The sequence below is a fragment of the Equus asinus genome, chromosome 18 (assembly GCF_041296235.1).
Source record: "Equus asinus isolate D_3611 breed Donkey chromosome 18, EquAss-T2T_v2, whole genome shotgun sequence".
NCBI classification, from domain to species: domain Eukaryota; kingdom Metazoa; phylum Chordata; class Mammalia; order Perissodactyla; family Equidae; genus Equus; species Equus asinus.
The window spans coordinates 13,338,482-13,359,970 of NC_091807.1; the positions used below are offsets into that span (position 1 = coordinate 13,338,482).

General features: G+C 37.8%; 1 protein-coding gene across 4 annotated transcripts in view; it reads right to left on the reverse strand.

Moving 5' to 3' along the window:
- Positions 1-21,489, reverse strand: part of SAMSN1 (SAM domain, SH3 domain and nuclear localization signals 1) — a 133,145-nt gene that overhangs the window by 3,229 nt on the left and 108,427 nt on the right. For all 4 annotated transcript variants that reach the window (XM_070488708.1, XM_070488709.1, XM_070488711.1 and 1 more), the window contains 5 exons: positions 21,187-21,336; positions 16,975-17,101; positions 14,571-14,722; positions 11,290-11,496; positions 9,205-9,355 (listed from right to left, as the gene is read on the reverse strand). In XM_070488708.1, coding sequence (XP_070344809.1) covers positions 9,205-9,355; positions 11,290-11,496; positions 14,571-14,722; positions 16,975-17,101; positions 21,187-21,336 — 787 coding nt within the window. The remainder of the gene's footprint in view (positions 1-9,204; positions 9,356-11,289; positions 11,497-14,570; positions 14,723-16,974; positions 17,102-21,186; positions 21,337-21,489) is intronic.

Below are 21,489 nucleotides of genomic sequence, written 5' to 3' on the forward strand. Positions count from 1 at the left end.
TAAATACGGATTATTTACTGTAGAAACCTTTCATCTGAAATTTTTATGGAAAAAGGAAATAGTTTCTCAGTATGAAAGTTATGCAGCACAGTAATTTACAGAACAGCAGTAATTTGCTAAATGATTTCCTGGTGAAATGAAAGCATGACTCTGCTTCCTCAAATGCTCCCCACCAGGCTCGCAATAATTTCGGGCAGGTGATCAGCTGGAGCCCCTCAACTGTAACTATAAAAAGAAAAGGCAGGTCATTATGTTATATTGGGAAATGAAAGCTACATAGCATTCAACCTTCGTATTTGGAGGGTCAAGATTTTTCTCTTGTTTTTTTTTTTTTCATCTTGACACTAATGGCTTAGGGATTGGCACAAACCTAGGCCTTGTGCTAGGGGTGGTTTTTCCAGCAGAGGCGATGAATTTACACTAATGCATCCACATTTTCTTTCTAAGTTGTTTAGTCTCTTCATGTGGCCGTGAAACAGAGTAAAGCTAACTGACCTACCTAGAAATTGAAACTATAACCTTCATCAGTTTCACATGGTCCAATCATGTGAACTAACTACACAAGTAACACATTCAAATTGATACAATTTGCCTCCAAAATTACAGACTTGCATAGGATATCTGAGTGCATTTTTTTTTTTTTTTTTTGGTGAGGAAGATTCACCCTGAGCTAACATCTGTTGCCAATCTTCCTCTTTTTTTTTTTGCTTAAGGAAGATTAGGCCTGAGCTAACATCTGTGCCAGTCTTCCTCTACTCTGTATGGAGGATGCCTCTACAGAATGGCTGATGAGCAGATTAGGTCCACACTCAGGATCTGAACCTGTGAACCCAGGCTGCCAAAGTGGAGCATGAGGAACTTGAACCACTCCGACATGGGCCAGCCCTGACTGCATCTTTTTATATACAAAATGTTTCTGATAATATGTTAAGTTGAAAATCAGTATATTAATTTAATTATTCTATTATTAAAATTATGTAAAACATATAGACATATGCATATAACTCACAAATGCAAGTATTAAAATTTTAGAGACATTTCCTCTATATTTCTTGGGTTATCTACAGTGTTTCATATTTTAATAATAAAACGCACAAAAAATTTAAATGGTACAATTTTTCAACAAATCCCCTGAATGGTTTGCAAATATCCCAAAGGCTATACATTTTCAAATCTGAGTATATTGGAGAATTATTAAATAATTTGTAAAATGATGTTTCTTATTGCTGTCAGCTAATAGCAAGCATAATATGTAGTCCAGAAAGCAGTCTCAAACAGTTCTGAACTCTGAGTAATGAAAATAAAATAATCTTAAAAATTATTTTAGAAATATTTTGTCATAACTGATTTGAACATTAAAATATTTTATTTCTTACCAAAATTTTTATGGAATTGTCTAAAGCCCATTGCTCAACATTTTAAGTTAGTCATCAATGGAGATAAAATGTGGCATGGTGATTAAAACAGAAGACAGCTAATATAATTATTCACAAAATAATTATATTGGAGTTGTGACATTTAATTAATTAAGTATGGGCGATCTCAATTATACTAAAAGTGAAGAAAGCTTTAAGGAAATCAAACTGGATCCTAATTCTGGGAAAAAGTTCTCATACCCTAAGGAGAGAAATCTGTCCTATATTCACATATTAGAAAGTTAAGGATTCAATAAAAATGTAAACTACTAGTTTTTCCCTGACTTTCTCATGTTTCTTTACCCAAATATTCCATATTTGACTTTACTGTCTTATTTGCCTTAGGTACAAAGCCTTTGTTTCTTTGGGTTAAATACTATAAAATAATGAAATCTAGAGGGCATAAGAAAATGCCTGGCCAATGAAAGTACTCAATAAACAATTTTTTTAAAATAAAAAGAATGTGATATTTAGATAAAGAAAATATGAACTAAAGATCAAATGAGGAATTTTGTTGAAATTCAGCTGAAGCGAAGATAATTCTGGGCTCTTTGAATTATCCTCCTCTTTTTCTCAGGCCTCCTGCTATTTCCAAAGAGGAAACACCAAGGTTATGCATCTAAGGATGGCTCAAAACCTCAACCTCATGTAGTCCCACTTTTGTAGTCCCACCAAACTCAGGCATTCTCCTGGTAACCATGGCTGTATTTATTTGTCTAGGGGCAGTGGTGTCCATGAAGGAACGGACAGTAGCCAATATGGCATAACGCTTAGTTATTTGTGATTTCATCTTAAGCACATCCTTCAATTACCTGAACATTTTAATTCTCTAATTGCAGTGAATATTTGATATTCATTTCATCTGAATACTAACCCACCTTTTGGAAAAACAGCAACAACAAATGAAAAACAGGAATGCCTTCATGGAAAACCAAACAGTTGCTATTGTTTTCCCAAGGCCATGAGAGAATATAGAGTTGAAATGACGCTCCCTTCTTTTTGCACACCTCTCTTTGCATCCCAGCATCATAGTCTACCCTCTAACGAGATGTGTGCTGGGGAGTAAATCTTTTCACTCCCACCCATGGCAACCTCCACTTCCACCATACTGGCTGCTTCAGTAAGGGCAGAGGCCCACTCGCTCAAGAGCCAATCACCCAGCACCAATGTGGACAGCACCATTAGGCTGCCACGCTGCCCAACCACACACCCCCATGGAAAGGTTTGGTCCCAGAAAATGTTTACCCTCCACTGAGCTGTCATATTGGACTATTTTGATAATCAACAAATAAGATTAAAACCTATCATTATATATTGCTTAATTAGGGACCTTGGGAAATCAATTTCTTATAGGTTAAATTAATCCATGGTTAAAAAAAACCTAATTTCATTATTTTAAAAATTATTATTATTTGACAAAAATAGGATTAGTCTGCATTTTACTGATCTACAATTTGCTTTTACCATTTAATATGTTTTGGACATCTTTTCATGTCAGTACACATTTCATTCTCCTAATATCTTTATACTACTTTATTGTTGCAAATATCTTAACTGGTTTAACTAATTATTGATGGAAAGTCACACAGGTTTTAGTTTTTGACTAAAACTACTAATAGTTTAGCTAGTATTTTTATGTCTTTGGATGTTTAAGTTAATCAAACAAATTCCTAAAACTGGAATTTCTGGATACAAAAGTATGCACATTTTAAACTTTGATAGTTTTACATTATTACCTCTAGAAATGTACTCATTTAATTCCTGCACACACGTCCACATATGGTTAGCATATGCATAAAATAAGTCATGACACATGTCTCCTGTTACGAAAACTTTTATGTATTGTGGGGAGATTTAAGTTTTATAACCAGAAAAAAGTCTTGCTTACTATCTGCAAATCTCTTCACTCCCTCAGTCAACATTTATTCATTTTACAAGCATTTGTTAACCATCCACTCGATGCAAAGCCCAAGACTAGGGGCTTTGGGAAGGCGATGTAATAAACAGAGTCTTGTTTGGCCAGGGTAATCATTGCAAGGCCATGCCTAGTACACAATCACAGTGCAATATAAAAACGAGTACGAGAGTGCCTTGCACATACAGGAATTACAAGTGCCTTAGGTGACCGAGGTGAAAATTCTACGAACTCTTTTCTCTGGGAGTTGTTCTCTGGTAGAAGAGTGAAATGTTTGTCTTTCATTTTATGGTTTTTTGTATTATGCAGAACACGGCATCTATCAAAAATTCAATCTTAGGGGGTAAAACCAAAAAGAAATCTGAAGAAATTAAACTGCATAAAACCCAACAGCTATGACTAGAAATAATATTAAATATGTGTTTATAAACACATGGAAGTAAAATGCCCGTGAGCCTTCTCTACTCTGTATGTGTGGATAGTTAACACGTCTTTTCTTAAAGCTGTACATTTCTTGAATCTAGATTCAAATCATATGGCAAGAGGGTTGGAAACACCAGGCACACATGTCAGGGGCTAGGCCACCAGGCTACCCTGGCACGCTGTCAGGCCAACTGCTGGACTGCTGCTTGGCATAACTACAACTCTCCCCTGCTGGCAGCTCGTGTTCCAGGCTCCTGGCTGGGCCTTGCCATTTGCCCCGCATGGTTTTGGGCAGGAAGGCACAACTGGGGATAGCTGAGCATTGAGGGGCTGCTGTGAGCACAGCTGGTGCCAACAGCCTGGCACACAACCCACCCGTCCCCCTTCCTCCTCTTTGAGCACGGCAAACAAAGCTTGCAGGTACCTAAAATATATTATATACAGATTCTAGTACACTTATTCAGATACTAAGTTGTTGGGTTTTCTTTTTTAATTTAAAATTTAATTACCCCTGTGCGCCAGGCAGAACAAGATATCTCCTTCACCCTTTTTCCCCAAGAACAATGGCACACATTCTCATAGACACACTTTTAAGATACATCAAAGTGCTTCTAAATGTGGGAAAAGAGGACCAAGTTTAGAATAAAGAGAAAATATTTACTATAAACAGCAGTTAACGCTCTTATTATTCTAAAGAGGCATTTCTCAGCAAGGCACAGGGGTCTTGAAGCTTGTGTTTATGAAACAGCACACACACACATTCGCTATTCTCTTTTGTACTGGCTGGGAATATTTATTCAAAGTAAACAAACCACTTTTAAATTCAGATGATAAACAGAGAATTCCTAACGTGCACAAAATAAACAGATTCTGCTCTTCTGCTTCTTCAAGAGCTGAGTCTCACCCCGATTTTTCTTCTCCTTCTAAGCCCATCCAGATTCCCAGCTGAGGGAGCCAGTGACCTAATTCTGCTCAGTTCTAAGGCAACACAGGAGCAAATTCAGAATATCGCTGTGCTGGTCTTGCCAGGACTGCAGAACCCCGAAGCTGTTATCCTACTCCCGAGGTAATCCCGTGACGGGTTCGAACACCGCTCGCCAGCCCTTCTATCAGCTTCTTGGAGAAGCATCTTTACCTCCTGTCAAGCAGTGACCTAAAAAGCTTAATGCGGTTTACATTTTCAAGGTCAAAGTGGATACAATGCTATCTATTTTGGCCTAAGAGAAAAGGGAAATTGCTTGCTCTACGTCTTAGATTTCTGTTTTTGTCCTTGTCCCATCCCGTAGTCCCCAGTGTCCCATCTTCTTGGTCCCTCTAGATGTATTGAAGGTTCACATGGGGCTTGTGGGCTTGTCTACATTATCACAGAGTTTTAACTCTTGTCCTCAAAACGGGTGCCCTCTCTGCTCAATTTTTATATCAAATGATTAGCAAAGCAAAATTTTCCAGTTCCCAACCGAGGAGGCGATGAAGCTCTAAACTAGGAATTTATTGACGTTCCCCAAACTGACATTATTCAGTGATCAAAATAAAATGCATACATAAAATCCTGGCCAATTTACATACCCCATTCTTACACACACATACAAAAAGCTAACTATTTTTAACTTATGACTGTGACATGCATTTGTTTTTAATAATGTCTTGGTTTTATATAACCATATATTCAAGGTCTTTATCATTCAAGGTACATGAAGGTTGTGCATTTAATCTTTAGCATGGTTGTAGAAGATATGATTCACAGAGTAGAGAATAGATAAAAATAAGCATGCAGCAGCATGGGGCCGAATCATCAGAACTCACCATCTTATCAACAAATAGAAGTCATTCTTCTTTATTTCTTGAGCAAAGCAGTTTCATATAAGATAAATAGCTTTCAGTCAGAATAGCCTAACATGCAGTATGCATCTTTTTTGACATGTATATTCTAATATTACTTTAGACCTTAAGATTAAAATAAGAAAAATCTCAGCGTTGTGTTTTGACAATAAACACTGGCTGAATCTGCATTTTTTCCATTTTTCATCTCCCAGAATTTGGCTCAGTGTGTGTATGTTTGTGCATTACTGGCTATTATTAAATGATCAACTTCTGGTGACCTTCAAGTACCATTTTCTTAAGTTTTATAAGAGGAATAATTTGGGGGATTTGTACTTTTTTGTATCGAACATTGAAAGTCACATCATGCTTTGGAGATTCTATGTCTTTTTCTCCCGAGATCAGGTATAGTAGAATGTGTTTCTAATAGATTTAGGAGACTGGGTTCTAGAAATGTGACCTTGAGAAAGCCACTTAGCTACTCTAGTTTTAGTTTCCCCATCTTGCAAAGGAAGAATCTGGCTCAGGTGGTTTTTAAAATTATACCTAGCTCTAATATGATATCATCCGTAAATCATCATTCTTTTGTTAACATAGAAAGTATATGGGTGATGAGTGGGCTGGAAAAAAGAAATTGAGTGAACACCTTAAGTGGCCCAAGCCTTTGGCACTGGACAGAGAGGTCTTCCCTTTGTGGGTCCCTGCTGAGCACTTTTTCATGGCCGAAAGCCTACACACCCAGGCTCTCCAGCCCCTTCTATTCACAAATCCTGTCGCAATGCGGCCATAGCAGCCCTCCACCTTTCAGGGAGTCACATTGTTGCAAAGTTTCCGTTCTCACTTAAGTATTAACTTCCACTTTCCGAGACGAAAAACTGAACTGCAGCTCTTGAGAAAATTGGCAAAGTAGTAGAAAACTTCAATTTTCAAATATTCATTGTTATTTTCATATTTACGAATTTGCATATGTGGAAGGAAGAACTTGCATGTGTGGAAGAAAGAAAAACTACAGCTCTGCCGTTATCTAGCTGTTTGGCCTCTGAAATCTATCTCTGAAATATTTTCTCATCTGTAAAGTGGGCAAAATATCTACATGGATGGTCTTGTAAAAGAAAAACAATTATTACATGCATTCAAAAAATACCAGCTCTTCTCCTTTCCTCTCCTTCAGTATCAAATTGTGTTGGAGAGTATTGACAAGGATACTGAGCATTATCAATTACAAGAAAGCAAGAGAATCTATTTCTTAGCTTAACATTGCTTAGCGAGGAGCCACGTTTTGAAATGACAGGATGAAAACGAAGCCGGCTCATTTACCTGGAAGATATTGCTACATCAATTTACACTGATAAGTTTTGTTGCGGCTTGTACTGTTGAGTAAATTGGCTACTTTTTTCAGCTTCACTTTTGTCTGCCTCTGTGGCCCCATCCCCTTCTTTCACATCTCCTAGCCTCCACAACTTCAAAGAAAGCATATAAACACCTAGGCCTGAGGATGAAATCAATTCTGCAGGTGTCAAATTAGTGGTACATGTGAGGGCTCTTTGAAAAGGATGAAGATCTATGCAAACTCAAGACAGCAAGTTAAGAATAAAGTGAGGTACACTTTCTAAAAAAGTCAGTTAATTCCTACTAGATAAAGACCAGTGTGTAATAAATACATGTTGTGGAACTATGCCCATTTTGTGGGGCATATGAGAGAGGATATAGGAAAGCCCATGAAGGAACAGACAGAAGACTTAGGTCCTATACACGGCTTTCCTCTTTACTATCCATCTGGGCTATTATTCATAAAACGTGTAGAAAGTATAGCATAACATCACAAACACTGGTCCCAGATCTCCAATTTACTAGGTACATGAACTTGGACAAGTTACTTATCTTCTCAATTTCTCATTAAAAAATGGGACATGGCTGGCCCAGTGGTGCAGCAGATAAATTCGCAGGTTCCACTTTGGCGGCCCAGGGTTCACCTGTTCGGATCACTGGGTGCAGACCTAGGCACCGCTTGGCAAGCCAGGCTGTGGAGGCATCCCACATATAAAGTAGAGGAAGATGGGCACGGATGTTAGCTCAGGGCCAGCCTTCCTCAGCAAAAAGAGGAGGGTTGGCAGCAGATGTTAGCTCAGGGCTAATCTTCCTCAAAAAAAAAAAAAAGGGACAGTACTGGGCCGGCCTGGTGGCATAGCAGTTAAGTTCGAGTGCTTCACTTCGGTGGCCTGGGATTCTCTGGTTCAGATCCAGGCACGGACATAACTCACTGTTATCAAGCCATGATGTGGGCAGGCATCCCACTTAACAAAATAGAGGAAGGTGGGCACAGATGTTAGCTTAGGGCCAATCTTCCTTCACAAAATCAGGTGGATTGGTGGTGGATGTTAGCTCAGGGCTAATCTTCCTCGAAAAAATAAAATAAAAAATAGGACAGTACTATGTAACTGACAGCATTGTAGAAAGCATTAAAGAAGACAAGAAATGTAAAGGCCATGGCTCAAAATTTTACTCAGAGAACATATTCAAAAAAAGTAGTTAATGATTATTATTAATATAACTTTTGAAAGAGAAGTTTGGTTAGATGATCTGAGTTCTTTTTCAGCTTTAAAATTAGACACTTCCTCCTCTTTTTCCTAACAAAATACTCCTTGCAGAGTTTGGCACACCCTGAGCTCAGGGTTTTGGGAACCTGACCAGATTTAGTAAGAAGAGTGCTCGGATTGGGCAATTATCAAAACAAACGCTATCCTATCTTTACAAACCCGGGTGGGACAGCCAGTGTTCTGCCACGAGTGAGTCTGCGTGTATTACTCCGTCTTCAGTTGATACTTACAAATACAGAGAACCGTCTCAGATAATACAAGCGAGAGCTGAATATTTTTGCAAGCTATTATAACATTTCGGAAGAATACTATAAACACGTACAAGCTGTGACTATATGGTAATGAAATGCATTTTCTTGTGTGGTGCGAAGGCTCATTAGCTTAGAGCCGTCCTCTGTGCTGCTCTACAGAAGTCGCATATGACATTTCTCACTAATGGCTCATGCTGTCACTAAATATTTGTCTCTAACTCCCTCAGACTTTCGGAATGCAGACATCCACTTGCGTGAAAATTAATAGCTCTGCAGAATCTAAATGAGGGACCCAGAAAAGTCCTTTCGTTTCCTGAGTCCAATAAGGAAAAAAGGGATCTCTTCCTAATTATAGACTTGACCAGAATTGTTGTTTCCAAATATATAGGAAAATACTTATTTTTTGAGAAAGAATGCTTAATGTGATTCTTGGTGAATAAAACTGGGGCTTTGTGGGGTTTTTTTGGTTTTTTGTTTGCTTTTCTGAGGACGATTAGCCCTGAGCTAACTGCTGCCAATCCTCCTCTTTTTGCTGAGGAAGACTGGCCCTGAGCTAACATCTGTGCCCATCTTCCTCTACTTTATACGTGGGACGCCTACCACAGCATGGCTTGCCAAGTGGTGCCATGCCCGCACCTGGGATCCGAACCGGCAAACCCCAGGCTGCCAAAGCGGAACGTGCGCACTTAACCACTGCGCCACCCAGGGCTTTGTTTTTAATGATATTACTATCTGTATTAAGCTGTGATTATCAGCTAGGGAGACAAGTAGGTGTGCACACTTACTTTCTTCATCAAGGAGATTTTCAGCAGCTGATAGTAACCTCATCCTGTCTTCTGGGTTTTTAATGTTTAACTCAATGAGATGACTCTCTGTTATATCCTTTAAATCTTCTACAGTCTCATAACCGTTGAGCAAAAGTGTTGAGGCGTATTCCTGAGGGGGAGAAAAAAATATAACGAAAATAAGCTAGTGGAATTCAAATATTTTATTTTTACTTCTCTTTAGATTTAAAGCAAGTGTAGAAATGCACATGGAAACCAAAGGTGCCAACAGAACTTTTGCTTAATTTTCTTTTACTCGTACTAGTTTTCTACATACGAACTTTAGGGCACTTAAAAGAATATGTTGCATAATTCTCACCTTGTAGGAGGACAAATGTAAAGACGAAATAATTACCTTAAGCTATACCATACTAAAACATGGATCAGTTAAATAGCTGGATCATTCATTCCAATTGGTGTTTTTTCACTTCTCAAATAGCTAAGTTGACAAAGCTAGTGTGTCCTTATATCTATCAATAAAATACCTCTAATAGAGTAATTATAGTAATATTTCTGAATCTACATATCTTCTTGTTTGCTTGATTGTAAAAGTGTTTATCTTTATTAACTTCTTGAAGTCGTTTAAAAAAATGAATTTGAAGCAGGCACAAATCTGTATTAAAAATAGGCAGCATTTTGGTTGAAAGGCATTATATAAACCTAAGGAATTCCAGACTTTCTATTCAATTAAAAGCTTTTTTAAGCATAAAAGCAATGTGTTTGAGAAAAGCATTGTTTCCTTTTCTCAGCAGGTATATTTTGTCCATCATTTGCATCAATATATATTAGTTTGAAATTCATAGGCTTCTGATTTCAGAGGCTGTATGTTATTTATATTACCTCTGTTCTCTAAAAGAATAAAAATGCAAAGTGAAGTTGAATGCTTTTCAACTTCCTCAAAAATTCCTTCCATTTTACTTGCTCATAATTTCAATACTCTTATTTTGGTTACTAAAATCGAAGAAGAGGAAGTATAGAAGTTTTAAGTAATCAGGAAGAACTTGTTACCAGCCCCTTTTCTACAAAAAAAAAAAGAAAGAAAAAGTAGCAATTCTTTTAAGAACAATGTGTCCTAAAAGGAGCGTTGAATTATCACAGAGAAAACCAAAATTCCACTCTGACGTCATCATCCAACTGTGGGTTCTTGAGTCAGTTATTTCACTTCCTTAGACCTTTATTTCTCACAGGTCACAGAACAAACAAATAGAAGAGGTGGGATTCGAACTTTTAGTTCCTTCAAGGAGTACCCTATTTGGGGGGCACCAATAGCAATACAGGAAGGCTTAGATACTGTGTCTACGGACAGGAATATAATTAGATCATTCAGGGAAAACAATTAAGGAAAGTTTAATTGGCCATTGCCTTGATGAATTTTGAAAACTATTAAAGTACTGCTGCATTAATTTTAGAAATGGATTGCAAACAGTAAATTGAGTGAGGCTAGGTATATGGTATGTACACACCATTTAACAAGGTAGATATTTCATAAAAAGTTTGCTAATATAACAATAAAATAATTGGATTATGAATATAGACAACGCAGTTTCCTTAACATAATCATTATGGATGTTTAATGATTACTGTTTCCTAACAAATTACTTTTAAAACAATTGTATTTAATTATCTTTTCTTGACTTGCTTTTGATCTCTGCCCAATAGAAAATATAATTTTCTTTTTGTTTTTTTCTTTCGATTCTCTGGATTTTTACCTTGACCTTTCATACTCTCTTTATCGTTCCCATTTACACCTTTTCTCTGGGCCTTTTATTCTCCTAGGTATTTTTCATTTTTCACTGCACTTTCTCAATGTTAATCTCTACTGTCACTGCTAAGTACCACTAGAGTTTAGTCCAAGGGATGTTATATCAAGATCTGTCCTTGCATAATAAAAGTAATAAAGGAGAAATAAGAACTGTCCTTAGAAAACAGAGTTTCCTTTGCAGTAAGTCATGTATTTTTTAGCAACAGTATTCAAACACTGATCCATTCTCCTCAATTATTCCATCCATATACTACCAACATCGAACAGGTCACAGGTGTGCTAACCTGAAGCTGAATCCTCTCTAGGAACTCCTGCAGAGTCTTGGATTTTTCCCTTTCACTTCTTCGATGTGCCTTTATTTTCTTAGGGGCTGCTTCCTCTTCCGAGATGACATCCACATAAATAAATTTGAAGTTTCCCACCTTATTGTTCAACATTCCTGTCCACATCCCCATTGGCGTTTTGCAGATAATGTCTATGATGTCTCCTTTCTAAGGACAAAGAAACATACAAATCAGATTTCAGAGAACTCTGGTGCTATGACAATTGGTAGAAAGAATGGAATCATAGAAAATTAGAATACTGAGGCCATTATGCGAGGGTGCTTCAGAGATAGAAATAAATCTAAGAGGAAATTTCTTTTAAAAGTTCAAGGAAACTATTTACTAGTAATAATGAAGAAAACTTCATGATTCAAGAAAAGCTACTACATGTATTTGATGACGTTTATGTTTTTGGTATCATATGAAACTTGTCAACTTATCTTTGTACAGCACAGTGTGATTTACAGAACACTTTTGCATACAGTGAGTCATTTTATGCCCAAAACACATCTTTTAGGCACATATACAAGGTATTATTATTATACTAAATATTACAGAAAAAGAACCACAAACATTAAATAACTTCCCAAGAGCTTACAGGAAGTTAATGGCAGAATCAGAACTCAAAGCCTAAGTTCTCTGAACTCAAAAATAATGCTCTTTTCATTCATCCTGTCAAAGCAATACATATGTAGCAAAGCTCAAGCCATCATTCTTGGAGGGGCTCCTAAACTGGGAGAGGGGAAGAAAGAGAAGTCTGTGACTCTGTCTGTGCTTCTAGTTCATCTGAAAAATTCATCTACAGTGTAAAATAAACCATTCTAAAGTATTGCATCCATCTAAAATAATGGAACTGTTCAGAACTTTGTACATATCAAATAAGTAACAAAAGTATATGTGCACTAAGGATAAATTATGCTACTTAATTCTTATTCTAGAGAAGATAATACTCAGATTGAGGTCCACAACAAAGTTTGGACTGAAGTAGGAATGAAGCACATTGGGATGAACAAACCAATTGGTCATTTTCTTTATTCACATCTAAGACTCTAGTTGGCTACAGGCTGTCAGTTATCGGCAAGAGTAGAAAACCCCACAGGGGTATTTCTTTGTAAAGAAAATTGATTTCTATGCAAATATAGTGTCTACATTTAAGAGTCATAGGTACTCCTTTGAGACATAACTTTCTACCCCAGAGAGGACATTATAGATTCCAGTATTTTTGCCACTTTTAAGGGTCTATCCTCAAACGAACAAAGCATTAAGTCTGCTACTAAGAATATTCTTTCCTACTGCTATACGAATATATATTCTTCCATCTAAAACACAAATCATATTTGCAGTAGTAGAATTCAATGTGATTAAAAGATCTGGTCTTTCTGATTTGTGGTCATCTGCCTATCTGACTCTCTGAGCTGTTTGTCTAGATCTTCCTGCCTTTTACTATAAGCAGTCAAATCCTAGGCGAGGTGGGATTGGGTAACCAGACCTAGAAAATCCCAGAAGCTCTAGGGGAAGTTTCTAAGCATGGCAGCCCTCTACGGCATTATCCTATTATCCTTTAAACTTGTAAAATGTATACGTTCTAGGAAAGCCCACAGGTCACTAAGGAAAGAGCCAGTTTCGTTTTGGATAAGACCCGTGATGGAAACAATAGCATTCATTCCTCAGTGGTAACCGCAGGATTCTTATTGTGTCCTATAAGAGCTCCACAAGCATCACCTTAGGCTGCACCGGTGGTGGTGCGCTGCACGGTATTGTAGGGAAGATGAAAAGCTATCCTGAGTCAAAATGTGTTCCGTTTGTTCCCTTCTCCTGCCCTCTCCTCACGGCTACAATCATTCTTTCCCATGACCTAAGCTTAGTCATCATTTCATAGAAATGACTATTATTTCACAGAACTGTGGGGAATAGTATTTTCCTCATTCTCCATCTGAGCGTACTCCGATTTGATAGCATGGAAGGGATAAAGAGGAGAGCTGAATGCCTTGAATTTCAAATAATAATATCAATGCTTCATAACATCATAACTATTGGTTAACATTGTTTAGTGTTGACAGTTTGAAAAATGCATAATTCTATCCTTTTAGCTATAGCATTTTGTGATACTAAAAGGAATAATATTTTAGCACTAAACCTTCTTCTATTTGTACTACTGTAACCACCTCCTCCTTTGGGTGAACGTAGGACTATGAACATAACGGATTTCACACTCACGATTATATTGTGTTGTATGACAAAAGGATCTATGCAGATGTAATTAATGTCCCAAATTTGTTAATTTTTTAATTATAAGGGAGATTATCTGAGTGTTTCTGACTTAGTCAGGTAAAATAAAGAGATTTGAAACATGAGTGAGCTTTTCTCCTGCAGGCCTTGAGCAAACTGCCATGTTACACAGAGGGCCATGGCTGGCAGCCTCAAGGGGCTGAGAAATGGCCCACAGTTGATATCCAACAGGAAAACAGGAGCTTCAGTCCTACAGCCACAAGGAACTGAATTCTGCCAAGAACCAGTGAGCTTGGAAGAGGATCCTGAGCCTCAGATGAGATCACAGCCCTACCTGCCACCTTGATTTCAGCCCAGCAAGAGCTTAAGCAGAGAACCCAGTTGAGCCATGTCCAAACATATGACCTACACAATGGTGAGATAATAATGCATTTGTGTTGTTTGAAGCCCCTGAGTTTGTGGTAATTTGTTACACAGCAAAAGAAAACAAATACAGAGGATAAGAGTAAGAAGAGGGAATTCAGGAGCAAATATCACTGAGAGAAAGATGTCTAGCTACTCATGGCAACCAACTGAAACACTGAAATTGCCCAGCCAAATCTGGTTCCCAAGGCCTTTGGTCTGCTGGGCTCTTGCCTGATACTCCATCTTCTCTCCCTCTGCTTGGCTTCATTATTTTTACTCCAGAAAGTTATCAGGCAGAGCCTGACACACCCAACCACCTGTGAGGCTTTTGGTTTTCAGAAAAATGTAGGCAATTCCTTCTCCCCTGATAGGCTCTGATTCTGCATTATCTACGTAACAGAATCTTATGCTAATACCCTCAACAGACTGACCTCTCTACCACACCTCTCAGGTTTTGTTCAAATTCTTGCCACAGTAAACCAGTCTCCAGTTGTACTGTTGGGAAGAACACAATCACCCTCCAGCTCCCACTGCTTGTACTTCCTGAAACAGATCATACAACCAGCACTAGAAAAGTCATCTGGAATGCAGATATGATATGCACGCACCTTGATTTTGAGGGAGTCCGTATCATAAGGGCTTGGTGTGAAATCAGTATGCACTCTGGCACGGCCGCAGAATGGTCCAGAGTAGGGGCCATCATCATCCAGTCGAAAGCTGTCCCGGTTACTTGTACCATCTGAACAGCTTGTAATTCCACCTGATGAAGGCAAAGCAGAGGTTAACAGTTCTCACCTAACGCTTGTAACGTTCTGAACCATTGTCTGAACACAACTAAGCAGTGATAGTACTAAAGTGTTAGATGCCAGCCTCCTGAGGGGATTCTAAGTGACCTATCCCTGTTTCCGCCTCCCAGTCACTCTCCAGCAGAGACCTCTGTCCTCTGAGCCATTTCTGACCTGTCTCCAGCCAATCTGGCCACTCTTTCTTCAATCAATAACCCAAACACCCTCTCACTTTGATCTCCATGATCCGATCCAGTAGCACAGTGTTTTGAGCATTAGACACTTGCTAAAGAGGTGGACAGCATTGACTTAACCCCCTGTACAAGCCAGATAATTAATTTTGTACATGTAAACAAAGATAGAAACCAACAGCAACAGTTTGATCTGTGTGTGGTGTTGATCATGAACAGTCAAAGCATGAGACACTAGGTTCCTTACAATTTATCACAGCGTAGCAAAAAGGCTCTCCCAGGCTTCCTATTGCATACCCAAAGCCATTTTGAGGCATATTTCTATGAATAAAAGGAGCCCTTTTGCTTGCTCTGTGAGTGTGAGGGAAGGAGGAGGTGTGTTCCAATGTCTCTGCTCCTAAGTGGCTCAAAACTGTTCTAAACTGGGCATTTTAACTGCTCCAAATCCTTGCTCTCTGGTCCTCTGCTCTCTGAGTTCTAACCTCTAGGGAAAATAAGAAAAGAGATTCCATTTTTGCTGCTTGTCTGGGGACAAGAATGGCTCCCAGTGGAAGTAACTCTCAGTTTCTCCCCCACTGTCAGTCGTCACTTCACTTTCTCCTTCAGTGTGACCTTTCAGCCCTCTGTTCAATAAGGTACAGTCCTGCTTTCTCTAGAATTCATTCAAATAATTATGGAAAAAAGGTAAAGACCTTGGAGATGCTCCATACTATATATGAACTGGTGTAAAAGAAAGATGAATTACTTCTAATCACAGAAATTAAGTTGCGTATGATAACAGCTAAATGGACTATCATCTCTTCACACCCTCCCTTCCATGGTCACCCCAGGCCCTTCTTTTTCATGGTACATTTCATTTAATAAAATTCTTTCCCACATTCAGCATCGCAATTAGAATTTTAAAACTTCCAACAGAAATGAATACTAATGAAATCTAAATTTCACACATGCAAAAACATATCCTTCAAATGTTTCTGCATTAGCTTTTTTTTCACAAAATAGCTATTGTACAGCCAATGAGAAAATAGGAATAAAATTCAGGATATTTGAAACATCTGGTCTTTGCGATCCATATTCAAATAACAGAAGCAGTTGATTTAAAAGGAAATCGAAAATAAACTGCAAAAAACATTTAAAAGCCCTGAAAAGATTAGAGGGATGTCTAACAGTGTACACATAAAAAGTTATAAGGCGCCCTGCAGTATCAGTACTTTCATTCAAAGATTGTAGCAGATATGTGACTGAATCCTGAGTGATTTCCTCCTACAAAAATACCACTGCTTTTAGAAGATCCTTGTTAAACATATGTTGATTCCTTTTTGCCACCTAACTGGTGATGTTCTTATTTAGTATTTACATACTACTTCAATCTTTACTCACTAATGATGGACGAGACCTAAAAAGTAAATGTCAGAATTGGTACAAATGTTCTGCATTTTTCAGAACATTTCAGGAGCAAAAGAAAGGAAGGAAAGAAAAAGTGAGAGAGAGGAGGAGAGGAAAGAGAGAAAAGAAGAGAGAGAGAGAGAGCGAGAGCAAGAACCAGAGCCAGAGAGAGCGAGAGAGAGAGAAAGGAGAAGAGGGGAGGGTGGAGAGGAGGAGGAGGAAGAAAGGAGTAAAGGAGGGAGGGAAGAAGAGACAGAGAACAGGATTTTATTGATCTGAATACTTCAAGTCATTTTTAAAAATTTGACTCAGTATAATGCTAGTTCTCCCCAGCATATGCTTTTATTTTAGGGATGCAGATTTAATTACCCAACATGATCTTTGGAGGCATATTTCCCAGAGCCCTGCTGACTATAGTGTTAAAAAGTTTCAAAATAATACATACTTCTATCTAATATACTACGCATCATTTTAAACAATAGTAACTCTATAGATTCAACACATCCTAGATTTTTACTATTTCTCTCATCAAGTAGCTAGAACCTTGTTATTATTTTGATATACAAGCTCCAGAGAAGCAAATCTGTTGGTTTTAATTAACTTAACCCCGCCTTCCCTCTAGGATCTTGTCCCTTATTTTATAGCCTTACTTGATGAGCTCTGCCCACTATAGAGGCTGTCCATGGAGTCACTGGTTTTGAGGGAGATCTCTGCGTGGGTCCCAATCACAGGGTCACTGTTCCGATATGGAAGGACATCCTCTCCATCTTCCTCACCCTTCAGGAAAACATATCAGAGGTTAAGTGCTGAGAACAGATTTCCATGGAGATGTTCGCTGTGCGCATTAATTTAACAAACAAGACATATTTTAGCAATAAAATACTTAGGAATACATCAGCATAAAATATAAGAGCCATTAATCTTTAGTTCAATTTCTAGCAAAACATTTATAGTATACTTGGAAAAATTCTTTAAATGAAACATTCCATATTATGGAATTCAACTGAAATTATAATGGTTCATTTTTGTAAATCAGGATGAATATCATATCAAGACTATTTAATCAGAAATGCTAGATTTATTGACATCTGTGCTTTATCTGTTAAAGCACTTTTATTTCTTCATGTTCTCTTTATCGTCTATTTACCGCCATTACTAATCCTTTGAGATCTGATATTACAAGTTTAAACTCTGCATAGTTGTTTCATGTCAGTTATTTGCACCCTACCAAATCACTAGATATGAATAAAACATGCACACTTTGCAATTCTAAAGCAAAGCTTATCTAAGAAGCTTTACAAATCTCATACCGTGCTTGCCACCTAGTCAAGTGAAAAGCAAATCTTGCATAAAATTACGAAAGACAGACAATTTCAAAACAAATTACATCTGCTTGAAAACATCTCCAATGTTTTCCATATTTAGATAGTTTGGACAAAACCTATGAATTTCTTAATATTTTTCAAAATGTAATTGAATCTTTCTCATTTTTGAGCATTTCTAAGCATTGATCAAACTTCAGAATACACACGTGATATACACTCAGTGTGATTCTCTGCTTTTATCCATTCCTTTATTCGTTTGTTCAGTCATTCAACACAAGTTTATAGAACATTTTCTAGGTACCTGGCACTTTTTTGGGAACTTGGGATCCCATGGTAAACAAGAAAACAGGGTCCTTGCTCTAATGAAGCACATTTTAGTGTGGTAGGCTGTGTGTGTGTGTAGTGCTTGGAGAGATGTGTGTAAACAAATGAGCGAGACAATTTCAGAGAATAATAAGTGCTAAGAAGGAAATAACGCTGGGTGATGTGGGAGGATTAGCTCCTGGGATGAGGGTGGGGGAAGGTTGGCTGACTTAGATGGACGTCCAAAGACCTCTTCCATAAGATAATACATGCTCTGAAGTTTTGATCTGAATGAACAGAAGATGTAACTGATATGCAGATTTGGAAACAGTTTTCCAAGCAAAAGAAACAGCAAGTACACAATAATGAAACTCAGAATAAGTTTTGGTTATGCCACAGGAAAATTACAAGCTGACGTTGAGTGAGAGCTAAGAGAGTGTTAAGTTATGAGCTCAGAGAAGTAGACCGGAGCCAGATCAGTAAGAGCTTTATAGACCATGTATGGTGGCCATGCAAAGGTGCCACCCAGATCTCTTGCTGCAGGACCCTCTTGTACTGAGGGCCCCAGCTATTGCCCCTCTGTATCCACCACTGTGTTTGCATGGAAGCCATGCTCACTGCCCATGACATAAACAGTGGGGATACCATTTGAGTCCATTCTGGTGGGAGGTGGGGCTCCTCTAACGGAAAACTTTAGTTCAAGGACTCCCCATCAATCTGGCCAAAGCTTTCTCAGAACAGTGTTGAAGTGAGACTTGAATGGATCCTCCTTTCTTCTTCCTCTCCTTTTACAGGTGTCAGACTTGCATTGCAGTCTGAAGGCTTCCCTGCCCATTTTTTCTTGACTTTCTTTATCCTTCACAAGCATTTTCCCTAATAAATTTTTGGTGTGTCTATTCCCTTATTGGGCACTACTTCTCAGAGGAGTGGAATTAAGACACCATTGTAAGGGAACACACTGTGAAAGCATTGTAAAATTTTAAGAGGGTGAGTGATGTGTTTTGAATTTCACTTTTCAGAGAACTTTTTGGCTTTCATGGAAGAAAAAGTAGAAGAAAGGAAACCAATTAGGTGGTTATTATGGTAATCTGGGCAAGAGAGGTTGATTCTCTAAAGCAGGAATAGTTTACATGGAGAAATTAAGGGTTTTAGATATACTTTGGAGTTAGAACAGAGAGAATATGCTGATGAATTGGTGTGAAAAATGAAAGAAGAAAGTTTAAATGATTCCTAGGCTTTCTTCCTTTCTTTCTTCCTTCCTCCTTCCCTTCCTCCCACCCTGCCACCCTCCCACCCTCCCTCTCTTTCTCTCTTTCCCTTTCATTCTTTCTTTTTTTTCTCTCTTTCTTTCTTTCTCCTTTCCTTCCTTCTTCCTTCCTTCCTTCCTTCCTTTCTAGCATCTAGAGATATGGCAATGTTGTCTATTGCTACTAGGGAGACTAGATAAGAAACAATTTTTCCCGGTAAAGCATAGAAAATCAATAATTCAGTTTTGGACATTAGGTTCCAGATATCTACTGTACATTTAAGTTATGATATCAAAAAGCAATTGTTTGTATAAGTACAACAGATAAGTAAAGAGATCACAGCTAGAGATACAATTGTGGAAAACAAAGTCCTGAGATGGGATGAGACGACTTATGAGGAGAGTAGATTGATTAGAGCTTCCAGGAACAAGCCTCCGGAAGACCCAATATTTGGAGGGACGGGAAAGAAAGCAGAGCCAAGAAAGTAAACTATAAGAAAGAAGAAAAGCCAGAACAATGCCCAAAGAAACCAACAAAAGAGAATGTTTCATATGTAATGAAGTCTTTAATTGTGTCAAATAAAGCTAAAAATTAATGTAAGAAGAAAGAAAAGTGACCATTGGTTTTTACACCGCAGAAGTCAATGCTGTTTCTGACAACTGTCTTAATGGAGTACTGAGGGAAGAAGTTCTATTGAAGTGGGTTAAAAATACAATGGACATAAGACATATAGATCCATGGAACAGAACTGAGAGTCCAGAAATAAACTCACATATTTATGATCCGTATATTTATGATCAATTGATTTTCAACAAGGGTGCCAAGATCATACAATGGGCAAAGAATTGTCTTTTCAACAAATAGTGTTGGGACAACTGGATATCCACATTCAAAAGAATGAAGTCGGACTCCTACCACACACCACACAGAAAAATTAATAGATCATACATTAACTTAAGAGCTACAACTAAAACTCTTAGAAGAAAACATAGCACAAATCTTTGTGATCTTAGGTTAAGCAATAGTTTCTTAGATACAATACTAAAAGCAAGCAAGAAAAAATAGATAAATTGGACTACATCAAAATTATAAACATTTGTGCTGTAAAAGATATCATCAAAAAAGTGAAAATACAATCCATGGAATGGGAGAAAATATATCATATTGCAAATCATATATCTGATCAGGGACTTGTATCCAGAATATACTTTAAAAATGCTTAAAAGTCAACAATAAAAAGACAAATAACCCAATTAAAAAATGAGCAAAAGGTTTGAACAAACATTTGTCCAAAGAAGATATACAAATGGTTAATAAGCACATGAAAAGCTTCTCAACATCATTAGTCATCAGGGAAGTGCAAATCAAAACCACACTGAGATTCCACTTCACACGCTTTAGGCTGGCTAGCATCAAAAAGACAGACAATAACAAGTGTTGGCAAGCATGTGGAGAAATTGGAACCCTCATATATTGCTGGTGGGACTGTAAAATGATGCAACAGCTTTGGGGAATAGTTTGCCAGTTTCTCAAAATATCAGACAGAGTTACCATATACCCAGGAGAAATGAAAGAATATTTTCACACAAAGACTTGAACACAAATATTCATAGCAGCATTATTTGTGTCAGCCAAAAAGAGAAAACAACCCAAATGTCCATCAACTCATGAAAGGATGAATAAAATGTGGCTTATCTATAAAATGGAATATTATTTGGCAATAAAAAGGGATGCTTACTGCTGCTTGGTGCGACATAAATGACACATATTCTTCACGTACTACTCTCTGGGCCTCAGTTTCCTCTGTTAAAATGGGAGTAATAGTACTTCATTCCACCCAAATTCTGAGCACAATTATTGAGGGGGAAAATAGATGTTGAAGTCCTTCATAAAGCACCAAGTACTTCTATGTCTAGAAGAAGAGCCTGGCGAATGTTTCAAGAAAAAATTAATAGAAAAACACAAGTGATTAACAGAGTACACTTACCTTTTCCTCAGAAAGGGCTTTGATGTACTTTTTAGCCACTCTTCTCTTCATTGTCCAGGAAATAGCTCTCATTTTTTTACCTAAACTTCCTCCATTATTTGAAGTTTTATTTTGTTCTCCACTTTCACATATGGCTTCCCCTTCATATACCTAGTTAGAATTGTTTGCAAAAGACAAAATAATAAAGCAATAAAAACCACTGATCTGAAAACACCGTGAGAGAGATTTCATACTGGAGAACTTCCTATACATTCTGTGCAGCCGCCTCCAAAATTTCAATCTAGACACAACACACACTTTTAA